Source organism: Rhinolophus sinicus, linkage group LG07 (assembly GCF_036562045.2).
Source record: "Rhinolophus sinicus isolate RSC01 linkage group LG07, ASM3656204v1, whole genome shotgun sequence".
NCBI classification, from domain to species: domain Eukaryota; kingdom Metazoa; phylum Chordata; class Mammalia; order Chiroptera; family Rhinolophidae; genus Rhinolophus; species Rhinolophus sinicus.
The window spans coordinates 61,468,395-61,482,925 of record NC_133757.1 but is presented as its reverse complement, the minus strand read 5'-3'; the positions used below and the strand labels follow the sequence as shown (position 1 = coordinate 61,482,925).

The 14,531-nt window shown below is 37.5% G+C and overlaps 1 protein-coding gene across 1 annotated transcript in view; it reads right to left on the bottom strand.

Annotated features, from left to right (window-relative positions):
- BMPR1A (bone morphogenetic protein receptor type 1A) overlaps positions 1–14,226 on the bottom strand; it is a 32,932-nt gene extending 18,706 nt beyond the window's left edge. Inside the window, exons 1-4 of the mRNA XM_074337212.1 lie at positions 14,025–14,226; positions 12,164–12,266; positions 5,865–5,961; positions 5,608–5,707 (exon numbers count right to left, since the gene is read on the bottom strand). Coding sequence (XP_074193313.1) covers positions 5,608–5,707; positions 5,865–5,961; positions 12,164–12,266; positions 14,025–14,221 — 497 coding nt within the window. The 5' untranslated portion in view covers positions 14,222–14,226. The remainder of the gene's footprint in view (positions 1–5,607; positions 5,708–5,864; positions 5,962–12,163; positions 12,267–14,024) is intronic.
- Between the last annotated feature and the right edge of the window lie 305 nt (positions 14,227–14,531).

Sequence of the window (14,531 nt, the reverse complement as noted above, 5' to 3'; positions counted from 1 at the left end):
GAGGAGAATCTTGTTTTTGTTCTTTCCAGAGAATATACTTCCAGCCTTCTGTTAGGGAGATGGTGAAGATGTCACGTGATTATTCACAATAGGAGTGGAGATCTCAACGTCTGTGGTACTTGGCATCCAAAATGGTCTGCAAAGATCCTCACCTCTTGGTATTCATATCCTGTTTACTTCCCTCCCATAATACACTTAGGGCTGACCTGTGTGACCAACAGAATATGGCAGAAGTGATGATGTGACTTCTGAGTCTAGATCATGAATAGCACTGCAGCTTCCACCTTGGTCTCCTAGATCACTTGCTCTGGGGGGAAGCCAGGCTTCATACGGTGGCGACCCTCAAGCAGTCCTACAGAGGCTCACAAGACAGGAACTGAGGTCTTCTGCAACTGTGAGCCTTGGAGGTGCGCTACCTTGGAAGGTGACCTATCAGCTGCAGTCGAGCCTTCAGGTAAGATCCTGAGCCAACCAGTCAAGTCACTCCTGAATTCCTGACCCACAGAAACAGTGAGAGATAATAACTGCTGTTTTAAGCCGCTGAGTTTGGGCATGATTTCTTAAAGCAGTATTAGGTAACCTATACAACCTGTGACTTTCTAAAAATAGTCTTTTAAGCAATTTTCTTGGTTTTACTGCCACTTTCAACTTCACTTTCAGAGATAAATGGTACTGTCAATTCCTGAACTTCTCGGAGAATTCGACAGTATAAACTGGTTGCTTTTTGGCTCTAGCCTTTTTAGGTTTATCAAGTTACTTACTAATCCATATGCTTCACAGGTTCCAAAGGGTTTTACTGTTAGCTTCTGTGCTCCTTGTCCTGGTTGGACAAAGAAGTTAAAAACTATTGCTGTTTTAGTGGGGGGAGCAAAAGTGAATAAGTATGCTCAATCTGCCTCTTTATCTGAAAGACCTATTATCAAACAGTCGAATCTTTGCCAGTATAACAGGTGACAAACAATATCTCAGTATGACTTTAATATGTATTTTTCATATTATGAGCATTCTTGAGGCATCTTTTAATAGTTTTTTTAAGAGCCACATGTAGTTTTTAGATAAATCATGTGTTCATTTTTGTGAACTATTTTGCCAATGACTTGCTACATTTTTTTCTTCCTGACTTATAGAAGCTTTTCATGTTCGAGAAAATCAGTTCTTTGTAATATGAGCTGCCAGAGTTTTTCACTTGTAGTGGGTCTTCTGACAGCTGATGGTAGTTTCTGCCACATAGTAAAGTTTTATTAATATTTTTGTGTAGTTGATACCATCAATCTTTTCTTTTTTTAATTTTAAGGGTTTCTGGCTCCTAAGTTTTTTTCCTAATAGGGTTGGAGGGGGATTTATTTATTTTTTATTTTTTTTTTCATTTTTTTTTATTTTATTGCAGAAGGCGAACAGGACTTTATTGGGGAATAATGTGTACTTCAGGACTTTTTTTTTTTTTTTCAAGTCAAGTTGTTGTCCTTTCAATCTTAGTTGTGAAGGGTTCTGTTTAGCTTCAAGTTGTTGTCCTTTCAGTCTTAGTTGTGGAGGGCGCAGCTCAGCTCCAGTTGCCGACAGCTAGTTGCAGCCCAGCTAGTTGCAGGAGGCACAGCCCACCATCCCTTGTGGGAGTCGAACCGGCAACCTTGTGGTTGAGAGGACGCGCTCCAACCAACTGAGCCATCCAGGAGCTCAGCGGCAGCTCAGCTCAAGGTGCCGTGTTCAATTTTAGTTGCAGGGGGTGCTGCCCACCATCCCTTGTGGGAGTCGAGGAATTGAACTGGCAACCTTGTGGTTGAGAGCCCATGCTCCAACCAACAAGTGAGCTATCCGGGAGGCAGCTCAGCTCAAGGTGCTGTGTTCAATCTTAGTTGCAGGGGGCAGAGCCCACCATCCCTTGCGGGACTCGAGGAATTGAACTAGCAACCTTGTGGTTGAGAGCCGACTGGCTCATGTGGGAATCGAACCGGCAGCCTTCGGAGTTAGGAGCACGGAGCTCTAACCGCCTGAGCCACGGGGCCGGCCGGAGGGGGATTTATTTTTTTAAATAATTTTTCAGTTGCAGTTGACATACAATATTAATTTTAGGTGTACCACATAGTGATTAGACATTTACATAACTTACAAAGTGATCACCCTGATAAATCTAGTAATCATGTGACACCATAGTTATTACAATATTATTGACTATATTCCTTATGCTTTACATCCCCATGATAATTTTGTAACTACTAGTTTGTACTTCTTAATTCCTTCCCCCTTTTCGCTCATCCTCCAACACCCCTCCCATCTGGCAACCATCAAAAAGTTATCTGTGTCTATGAGTTTGCTCCTGTTTTGTTTGATCATTTATTATGTTTTTTTGGATTGACCATTGTAAACAATGCTGTAATGAACATATGGATGTAGATGTCCCTTCCAAGTAGCATTTTTTTGTGTCTTTGGATAAATACCCAGAAGTGGAATTACTGCATCCTTTTTTGTCTCTTGTGATAGGGTTCGTTTTAAGGTCTATTTTTCCTGGTATGTATTGCCACTCCAGTTTTTTGCTTGTTTCCATTTTTATGAAATATCTTTTTCTATCCCTTTACTTTCAGTCTGTGTATGTCTTTCAATCTGAAGTGAGTCTCTCATAGGCAGCATAGGAAAGGGTCTAATTTTCTTATCCATTCAGCTACCCTATGTCTTTTGATTAGAACATTTAATCCATTTATATTTAAAGTAAATGTTGATAGATAAGTAGTTATTGCCATTTTATTATAGTTTTGATCTTCTTTTTTTCTTCTTCCTCTTCTTAAAGAAGTCCCTCTAACATTCCTTGTAATACTGGTTTGGTGACAATGAACTCCTTTAGCTTTTTCTTGTCTGGGAAGATCATGACCTGTCCTTCAATTCTAAATGATAGCCTTGCGGGGTAGAGTAATCTTGGTTGTAGGTACTTTCTTTTCATCACTGAATATTTCGAGCCAATCCTTATGGGAGCTCCCTTGTAGGTAACTAACTCCTTTTCTCTTGCTGCTTTTAAGATTCCCTCTTTGATCTTTAATTTTGGCATTTCCATTATGATGTGTCTTGGTTTGGGCCTATTTGAGTTCATCTTGTTGGGGACTCTGCACTTTTTTGGGCTTGTATGTCTATTTCCTTTACCAGGTTAGGGAAGTTTTCCATCTTTATTTCTTCAAATAGGTTTTTAATTCCTTGCTCGCTCTCTTCTCCTTCTGGTACCAGAGGCCCCTTAAACTCTCCTCATTTCTTTGCATTCTTTTTTCTTTTTGCTGTTCTGATTGGCTGTTTTCTGCTAACTTGTTTCTTAAATCGCTAATTCAATCCTCTTCTTCATCTAATCTACTGTTGATTTCCTCTAACGTATTCTTTATTTCTGTTATTGTAGTCTTTATTTCTGACTGGTTCTTTTTTATGTTTTCTATCTCCTTTTTTAAGTTTCCTATCTCTTTGTTAAAGTTCTCACTGAAGTCATTTACTCTTCCCCAAAGATCACTGAGCATCCTTATAACCAGTGTTTGGAACTCTGAGTCTGGTAAATTACTTGTCTCCATTTTGTTTAGTTCTTTTTCTGGAGCTTTATTCTGTTCTTTCATTTGGGACATGTTTCTTTGTCTCCCCATTTTGGCTGCCTCCCTGTGTTTGTTTCTGTGTATTAGGTAGAGCCGCTCTGTCTCCGGGTCTAAGCAGAGTGACTTTATGTAGTAGGTGTTCTGTGGGGCCTAGTGGTCACCAGAGCCAGATGCTCCAGGTGTGTCCCTTGTGAGGGTTGTGTGTGCCCTCCTGTTGTAGTTGAGACTTGGTTGCTGTTTGTATGTTAATGGGAGGGACTGACCCTTGGGCCGATTTGTTGTGACAACTGGCTGACTATAATGGAGGAGCTGTTGTACAGGGTCTGACCTTACAGAGCAGGATTCACTTTAACGGGGTTCTGGTGCCTTCTCAGTCTGCCCTTTGGGTGTGTTGTTTGTGGAGGTGGTTGGGTGGTGCTCTGGTGTAGTCTGAAGCTGGTCACCAGGGCGTTGGTTTTGGGGTCTCTTGGGAGGGGCTCTGTTGCAGGCCAAGGTTAGCTGCTGCCTGTGCCCTGTTTGGGGCCACTTGGTGTGAGACAGAGTGATCTGCAGATGGCTGCCATTTGTGCTGGGCTTGGAAGTACCTGGGAGAGGTTAAGCTGCAAACTGAGGCTGGTTGCCACTAGTGTCAGGCTTGGGATCACTCAGCAAGAGGTATGGGGCACGCCAAGGCCAGATTCTGCTTGTTTGGGGTTTGTGAACCTTTGAGAGATTTTAGGAAAGTCCACAGCATTGGCCAAGACAGGCCATCTGTATGGAAAACCCACGGGAGGCCGCTTGGCTGGGCCTGCAAGTTGGATAAGCTCTCAGGAAATCACCAGGATGGGTGAACAGTGTTATCCAGGTTGATGGAGACTTGGATATGGTGCCCGCCTGTATCTGCATGAATGGCTTCTGCCAGCACTTGTCTGGGAGAAAGCTGTCCCTCCATCCCTTGTCCTGAAGTCAGACAATTCAGTTCCTCCCCATATGTCCCTGGCAACTTTCGAGTTGCTGTTCCAGAGATGGAGCTCAGTGTGAGTCTGTCCGTAACTCCATGCATGGGCCTTTTAAGAGGAATACCTGGGACTCCAGCTGCCCTCTGTCTCAATCAGCAACAATCTCCTCTGGTTTTTAGTCAGAAGTTGCAGAGATTTCTCCTCCCGGCATTGGAACCCTGTGCTGGGGAGCCTGGTGTGGGGTTGGGACCCCTCGCTCCTCCAGGGGGTCCTCTGCAGCCAAGACATCCCTCCCGATTTTTTAACTGCCACATGTGGTGTGAGACCAGCCCATTTTGTATCTCTGCCCTTCCACCAGTCTCGAGGGGAGTTCTGTATATCCTTAGTTACAGGACTTCTGTTCAGCTTGACTTCAGGTGATTCTTAATAATGGTTGTTCTGTAGTTATAATTTTGAGATGGTCATGAGAGGAGGCAAGCATAGCATTTATCTACTCTAAGTTTTTTTGTCAAACTCACAAAGGTCTTCCATACTTTGAGATTATTTTTGAAAATTTCTTTTCCTCAGTGATTTGAAATGTTACCTTTACCACATAACTAAATTTCTTTATATACTTGTGTCTATTTATGGGTTTAGTAACCTGTTCCATTGATATCTCTATTCATATGCTAGTAAGATGATGTTCTATTTTTGAAGTTTATGTCCTCCTCTCATTACTCTTCTCTTTTGACTTCTTCTGAAATCATGACTAAATGCAAACAATTCTTAAGGTCCAAATAACTAAAAAATGATAATATAGTTGGTTTCTTGGTACAGGTTTTAAATATTCAGACATAAAATTTCAATATGCCATAAATAAGAAAATCGTAAGTACTAATGAACATAACGAGAAATATAAAGTTGTGTCCAATTAAATGATTGGTAGTAAGATCCTCTTTTGCCTTAAGAAAACTGTAATCTAGTTAACTAAAGGAGAGCTAACCAGAGAATGCAACTTAATGGTTTCTGAATTACATTTAGCAGCCAATGGTTTCTGCCCACTGGCTTTAAGAACAACTGTTTATATCTAATGTTCAACAAAATATTTTGCATCCAAATAATTATCTTCTTACTTGTAACAAAAGCAGCTGGAGAAGATGATCATAGCAATTATGCAGATAGCCATAGAAATGAGCACAACCAGCCATCGAATGCTGCCATCGAAAAATGGACCTGACGATGAAAGTAAACAATGAAGTAAACATATGACCTTTCACATCTTATTAAAAGGGAACAATAATTTGTAGTGTTAAATTCTAGATAGCTTAGTTGTTAAAAACAGAAAATATTTTACCGAGAATCATAATCACACTTTTCTCAGCTAACCTACCTATAACAACAGGGGGCAGTGTAGGTTGTAAATACTGGTTACATAAATTGGTCCGACAACATTCTATTGTCCGGCGTAGCTGGGCTTTTGGTGAATCCTAAAGGAAGAATAATGATAAAATTAGAAATGGTTTGATATACTAAATTGATAATGAATTTTTAAAAATATTCATAAAATATGATTTCTAATTCAGTGAGCAAAATGGACTTGTACATTTTATATGTAAAAAAAAGATTATTGAAAAATTAGAATTTGTGCTGAAATAGTTTATAGTTGTGAAGACTGTGAATAGTTTTGTTGTTCTTTTAAATTTTTATTGGGGAATATTGGGGAACAGTGTATTTTTCCAGGGCCCATCAGTTCCAAGTCGTTGTCCTTCAATCTAGTTGTGGAGGGCGCAACTCAGCTCCAAGTCCAGTCACCGTTTTCAATCTTTAGTTGCAGGGGGTGCAGCCCACCATCCCATGAGGGAATCGAACTGGCAACCCTGTTAGAGCTCACACTCTAACCAACTGAGCCATCCAGCTGACCTGAAATGGTTTTTCTTAAGGAGAATGCATGTATGTGAATGGTATGTTTGAACACTAGACCATAACTTAATTGCAGATAAACAAAGGTTTATAAGTATTTTCCACCAAACTTTGGCATATCTTAACGTATTACTATTCATTTGTTTTTAGTTTACTAGTATTTAAAGCCATGAGATCTTTCCCTAAAAATCATAAATAACACATTTGATTACAGTAATAAACTAGTAGGGTAAATATGATCTTATAGTAACACTGAAACTTGGATGAAACAAGATCAGACTAAAGTAAAGAATGGAGGCTGTCTTAGGCCAAAGACAAGACAAATTAGGAAAGGTATTCGAGTAGGTAGGAGATACTGTAGATTCTGGATGTAACAACTATGTTGAAACTAACGAACTGGATGTGGAAGTAAATTGAAGCATATGTGTACATGGTGAGGAAAAGGGACAAATATAAAAACATCATTGTTGAGAATTTTTTAGCGACCACCAACCAGATATGAAATGTGTCCTAATAGATCAGAAAATAAGCGCAGAGAAAAGATTCTAGTCATGGGAACAGATTATCAACAATTATGTGTGAAGTTTTATTTGACTAACAGTGTGGTACTTGACAAATTCTTAACTTGAATGTTGACATTTCAGCACTACCTGGGAGAACTGCCATTCTGTACCACACAAAGGATCTATTTGTCATTATAAAAGTAGCAAGAAATTGACCAGGTTATTCTTAAATATCAGATGGCCAGAAAAGAAAAACCTCAGTATAATCAGGTATTTCTTTAAAAATGTGAATGTAAATCCATAACTTGAGATTTTATCACAGAAGATGGGTCAAGATGATTGGAAACCTCCAAACCGACAAGTTTTACATTTAACTACGTTTTTTACTCTTTGACAATTGATCATAACGAGAAAGAGAAAAATGTTAGGAGTTACATTAGTGACTCTGAAATAATCCAAGATCTAAAAAAACACTTACATAAAGGGTGGAATAATGAGTATACAACAGATAAATAAAAAAAGTATCAAGCATCCAAGAATAGTTCCAGGAAGGCTGAAGTTCAAAATGAGCTTAGCCTTGCAGAAGAGAAAATGTAAAGAAAAAAGAAAGGTTCACTTTGTTCACTTTGGTGGTGCTAGAAGACAAATCACCATGAATGTGTTACTGACAAGACAGTGGGTAATGAAGGAGAAAGAAAACGAGTATTTCTTCAACTCCTGTTTTGTTTCTGTCTTCTGTCTCAAGGATGATTATCGGAATGAAGAAGACAGACCAAACACCAGTAAGTGGGGATTGACATCCCAGATGTATGAAGAGATCCTGCAATGTTCCTGTATTCTGTATGAGTTCGTATCTTCTAAGCTAGGTGAATTAAATCCCAGGAAGATGAGAGCACTTGTGAAATGCCTGAAAGACAGGTATGATTTAAAGATTTTAAAAACAAGGAACATTGGAAACTAGATAGCTAAATGTTATACTCCCTTTCTTTAAAAAGGAAAAAGAAAGTAGACTTTGCCAATAACAAATGGGAGGTAGCACAGTATTACAGAAAAAACCCGAGGGCTTTGGATTAAAATAGCTTAAATTCTACCTTTGCCACTTGTTAACTTTGTGACTCTGAGCAATGAACTTACTTCTTTCTGGGTTTTAGTTTCTCCTGCTTTAAAATGGAGGATAAAAAATATTAATATCTGTCTTACAAGGTAACTGGGAAGAAATGGGGTACAATACACCAAGTACTTCATATATTAAATGCAAACAGTAAATACTCAACAAATTCTTCCTTTAGTGAACCTGACATGAATCCTGGTCAAGATTCTAGAATAAGCCATGAACGCTTAGGTAGTTTCACTAAGAATAGGCAACATCAGACCCACCTCATATCTTTCTTTTATGTAGGGTAGCTGGATAGGCAAGTCAGGTGTGTCTAGATTATGAAGTTGGTGACACAACCTTCCCCACTCTCCTCTTCCAACCAAGTCCATTTGTATCTCCAGATTTATGTGGGTAACAAAAATCCTCGTGGGGAAAAACTCGGCATTCATGACAAGAGATGTACTGAGCTTGGGTGGGAGGAGGTGAGGGAGTGGTACATAAAAAAGAAACTGAAGCCAAATTATAAGGAATGGCAGAGTGGTTTCTGAGAAATAACTCATCCTACAGGAAGAAACAGAGTAAGCTGTATTTAACAACAGAGATTGGGTGGGTGGTGGGGTGGAGGGGTGGGGAGGGAAAATCAAGGCCTGGGCAAAGCATGGTGATTATCATTTTAATCTGTTCTGATTCAAACCTGGCAGTATGTAAAAGCAATGGGAGAAAAAAGCTTAGGACAAAATTAAAAGAGCTGTTCCCCTCTGGTAGGTGCTAGGGAAATGGACAGTGATATTAGGAAGATATACAGAAAGTGAGACAAGTAAAGTTAAAATTTCTTGCTTGTGTCACCACTAAATGAGTTTTGAAAAACAACGTATCCCCTTCACATTTTAGGCTGACACCTAACATTTGTCATCATAAATAACTGCAAAGAATATATTAATGATTTCTGGCTTATTATACACAATAACATTTAACATAAAACTGTTACATCATTTTTAAATCTGTATAGTAGAGACTAAATAACAGCAAATTGACACTCATTATCATTATTTAAAAAAATTAACAAATGCTTCAACAATTCGAAATTCTAATGTTCCTTTTTGTCCTTGAATTCCTTTCCACATCTCCCACAATAATTATGTCTCAATGTAATATATTTTGATATATAATTCTCCATATCAAAAAATAAATATATGTAAATACAAATTAATGTACTTTATTTCCTGTGACAATATGTCCTTAGGTTTTAAAAAATTGTTCTGGTTTGATTTATCATCACAATTATTAGTATAAAATTGATCAAAACAATATACATTGTCTTTATTAAAATACTAAAAGTAAAAATATTTTATTGGAAAGGTATGAGACAGATGGGAAGTTAAAAAAAAATTTTAAAAAAAGTTAAATTTCCATCTGTCTCATGCTTTTCCAATAAATTTTTCTTTTACCATTAGTATTTTAATGAAGATAAATATTACTTACTGCTAGAATGAGAAATATTACTTACTGCTAGGATGAGAAGGGTCAGAATTAATTTTATTCCTGTTTTCTATTTTCCTTTTTTTGGAAACTGAAAACCACCTGACATGCAAACATATTTGATATTCCCAAGTTCCCTATAGTTGTTACTTAGATTTCAAATTACAACACTGATTGGAAACTTGAGGTTTTACATCCCAGGCCTTTGATTTGTAAATTGTGAAAAGGGAGGAAAGAAAAGAGAAATTGCTTGAGAGGTTCTGTTCTTAGGCAGATGAATAGTAAGCAATATGACCTATAGAAGTTTAGGATCTGTAAAATGATTCCCTTAAGGGGCGGCTGGATGGATGGCTCAGTTGGTTAGAGCACGAGCTCTAAGGTTGCCGGTTCGATTCCCACATGGGCCAGTGAGCTGTGCCCTCCACAACTAGATTGAAGGCATTGAGCTGCCGCTGAACTTCCAGAGGGGCGGCCGGATGGCTCAGTTGGATAGAGCATGAGCTCTCAAAAACAAGGTAGCTGGTTCAATTCCTACATGGGATGGTGGGCTGTACCCCCTGCAACTAAAGATTGAAAACAGCAACTGGACTTGGAGCTGAGCTGCACCCTCCACAACTAGATTGAAGGATAACTACTTGGAGCTGATGGGCCCTGAAGAAACACACTGTTCCCCAATATTCCCCAATAAAAAAAAAATAAAATAAAATAAAATAAAAAAAAATAAAAAAATAAAAAAAAAAATAAACTATCCATGTGTCAATGTGATCCTGTGAAATGCAGCCTGTGTGTACCCAGGAATATGTGTAACTCAGCTGAAAGGTTGCTCAGTTACAGCACCAATATGCTAAAAGCTAACATATATTAAGCCTTACTATGTGCCAACTGTGCTAGTGCTAAACTCTTTACATATGTGCTATCTCATCTGATCCTTATAATAACCGCATCACAGATGAGACAACAAGAGTAAAGCACCTTCCTCCAAGTTTCACAGCTAGTAAGAGGCAGCATATGGATTGGAACACAGACTGTCAAGCTTAACAACTAACTAATATTGGTGAATTCAGTTTGGGACACTCCAGTTTGGGACATTCCTAGTTCAGGAGGCCTGCAGGACACTGGTTACTACTGCTGAGCTCAGTGCTCTAACCATAGCTCTTTCTCCAATGGTTTTTAAGTGATTAAAAATGTATAGTATGTGTATTTGATAAATATGCAAATGGCATAAAACTGGAAGAAACAACCAAATTAGCATCCCCCCAAATCCTAACAAATTTCAGCAAAGGACTAATTCTAACATGATGAAATACAACACAGACAAGTATGTGACAACTGTATAACAAACTCATTCCATACCCATCTACTTATTTGTGTTAAGAAACCAACACTACCAATAGAGAATCGAAGAGATGGGACTCCGTGGCAGTGTGAGTGCAAGACATGGGGATCTCAGCTGACAAAAAGTATGTTTCAAGAATATGGGGTGACAGTCAAACACCTAACATGAGATTTGGCTGCACTTACGAAAAGGGAAAGGAGTTACTTATTCTCTGCTTTCTTCTTGGTCAGACCACCCTCAACTCTGCATACTACACTGAGAAAATGGAGAGTAAAGCTGATCGTATAAGGAGCAGTTGAGGAGGTCATTGTGAATTATGACTTTCATTGGGCAAAGTCTAGAGGATATGGGGAGGAAAGCAGGACAAAAGCAACCTTCTTCATACAGTAAAGGGCTATCATGTTAAAGAGGGATTAGATTTGTTCTCTATGGACCAAAGAGGCTTAGGAAGGAAGATAGATATGCAGTCATGGGGAGGAAAATTTTTCTAAAGATCAAGTCAGGTCCTTTTACAGATGAAATGGATGGTCTTGGGAGGTTATGAGTCCGTCACTAAGAGGTATAGTATATAGAAAATAGATGGCGTGCACTGTGTATTTCATACACTCTGAAGCTAATGTGGTTTCTCCCTGGTCATCTTCATCTGTGATGGCAAAGCAATGCCCACTGTGTGTGTGTGTGTGTGTGTGTGTGTGTGGTGGTTGGGGTGGATTCCAAACATCAGCCAAGAGGTTGAAGCATATAACCTTTAAGGTTTCTATCAATCCTGAGAATTTCTTAATAATTCGAATAATTTTCTAAAATAGCCAAGGCTTAAATGTGTACACAAACAGTGCTGTTTTGAGAACACTGGCAGGATCTCCTGGGGCAAAATTACTACACAGAATTTTGAATAGATTAGGTTTATAACCGAGAACATTGTCAGGATGTGCATAAACTATTACCAATCCTCTGATTCCTTTGCTGCTGCTGTGAAAATCACTCCACTGAAATCTCCTTAGAAGAACCTACCATTTCTAAGTTGTCTCAGAGTGATACAAAGGTTACTGCCCATCACCTTAAAGGTTACTGTCCATCAATTTTATAATGCACAAATAAGCATGACAGTGTCATTTTCTGCAGCCGTAACAATTTAGAAACAGGATGATTTTAAACTTTTTTTTTAAGTGAAATAAGCTGGAACTTCAATGACCACAATCGTATTACCTGAGTAAGAGCTAAGTTTCCCCCAGTATACGTATTTGCTGACAAGAACACACAGCAATGTGCCGACCAGGCACACTTCTCCTAGGGGAAGTCAGTGCTTTTCATGTGAACCCCCTTCTTTATTCCACAGGCCCAAAATTTGATCTTACCTTGCACTGAAAATCAGATCCTTCATATTTCATACACCCTGAAGTTAATGTGGTTTCTCCCTGGTCATCTTCTTCTATGATGGCAAAGCAATGCCCATTAGTTCTAAAAGAAAAAAACAAACAAAAAATTAAAAACTACAAAAACCCAAAATATCTAACTTCATATCAGAAAGTACTAATTAAACCTGAGTTTGAATGGGACCACATACTGATGGGCTTTTTTAAATTACAATTATATTCACATGTGATTTTTTGGCAAATTGCATGGGTTTTAAGGCAAATGAAAGCTGTCACATCAGAACTAACCTAAAGGTCCAGTAAGAACCCTATGAAGGTAGAAAAGGATTTCTATTAAACAAGTCCTCCAAATATGAATTATTAGGCAACTTCTCTCTGCTAATTAGTCTCGTGACTGCAGAAAGCTCATTTGAAGAATTTTATGAAATCACCTTAATTTTTAAAAATATACTTAAAAATAACTTTTTTTTTTAATCCATAAGATTTTCAGTATTCACCTACTTTATACAATGATAAATAAAAACAAACTTTCCTGTGAAACATAAAAACAGATTCAATGACAAAGTATATTTGGGAAGAACAGACTGACTAAGATCCTGAGAGGCACTTTTCATTAAACATAAAAAAGGAGAGACCTTTTGGATAGCTGATTTTTCAAGAAATTTGCATAAATGTATTTGCATTTAATGAAATTTTATAATTTTAATAATAGTATGCAGGAATTTTCCCCCTAATATATTCATTTAGACTTTAATGGATTGAAAAAAACTTCTATTAAGAAAAGCTTTTTGTGTGCCCCTTATTGTTAATATCAGTAAGTGTATTGCTTCTACTTCAAAGAATCTTTCATGAGTATTCACTTTTTATTAAGGAAAAAATGTTAAGTGTGGGGTGAAATTCTGTTAAAATTGATGATTTAGTTATACTCCAGATTACTCAGCCACTAGCAAATACCCTATACATATTGGGCAGGCGCTACAGACAAGAATTTTGGCAAGAAGTTACTTGACGACATAGTGGGGAGCATTCCCCTATGACAGATCACCTAGTATGTCACAATAAAGACAACCACCACCAGAGGACAAACACATTTAAAATGTGAGGAACTATCATATAATTTCAAGATTTTACACGTAATCATTTATGCTTTATTTCTGGTCATATTCAAAGATCGTCCAACAGTTAGGAAAAGTATAAAACAAGACATTGATTATTACCTTTATAAAAGGTAATTATTAATTACCTCATCAATTAATTGACTGATGAGGCTGAGTTGTTCAGGGAATTCTTTTTTTGGTCAATTAAACCAATTCTTCAAATACAGCATAGAATTACATGATCATATATAAATGTGTTGAATAACATAAAATTAAGTAGAAAAATTAAAATGGTTATAGAAATCTTATTTAGATTGGGGAGTTTGCTTGTAAGAAGGTAACATAAAATTACTGTAATTAAATATCACAGTATCATTCTTATATGTCTAAAATATTTCAGCCAATTTAGAATTAATTACAAGGTTTTAATGGAATTTTCATGTTTTCTTTTTGGTAATCTCAAAGTTTTCTTATACTGAGTATCAATAACTTTATGACAAAAAGATTAAATAAACTCAAAATGTTAAACAAACAGCAGATTCCTTTTATCTCGTTTAACAAGCTCTATTACAATGTTACTCTAAGAAAGTAACTTAATAGTAATAAATGTTCCTATATACAGTACAAAAAGCTTTTTGGCTCTTTGGAAAGACAGGATACAAAGTTAAGGGAAAAAACAAACCTTAGACAATGTAAACAATTCTTAAAATAGCACTAAGTGCAAAAAGGCAGCATGAAGTCCTTACATGCACGTGTTATTAATAGCATCCTCTGGGCAGTGTCCTGAGCAGTAGCACTTTAGAAAAGGCAAGGTGTCCTCTGGTGCTAAGGTTACTCCATTTTCTGACTTCTGCTGGTCGGAGTCTGATTTCATCCCAGTACCATGGAGCATACTGTCTAGATTCTGCCCTGTAATCACATATGAAATTTGTAAATAAACCATTTCTGAAAAGCTAATTCTTTTAGTTTTCAATGAGGAAAAGCTTCTAAGTTTTCTTATCACAGTAATTGCAGCTAATGTGTTTCTTTAATTAAAAATAAATTTCACACAACAGACATTTATTAATAACCTATTACATTATACACAGAATTCCTATGCCATATAAAGTTGAAGGCAACAAATGAACAAGACAAGACACATCACAATTAAAATGCCAAAGGTTAAAGACAAAGAGAGAATCTTAAAAGCAGCAAGAGAAAAGCAATTAGTTACCTACAGGGGAGCTCACATAAGATCATCAGCTGATTTCTCA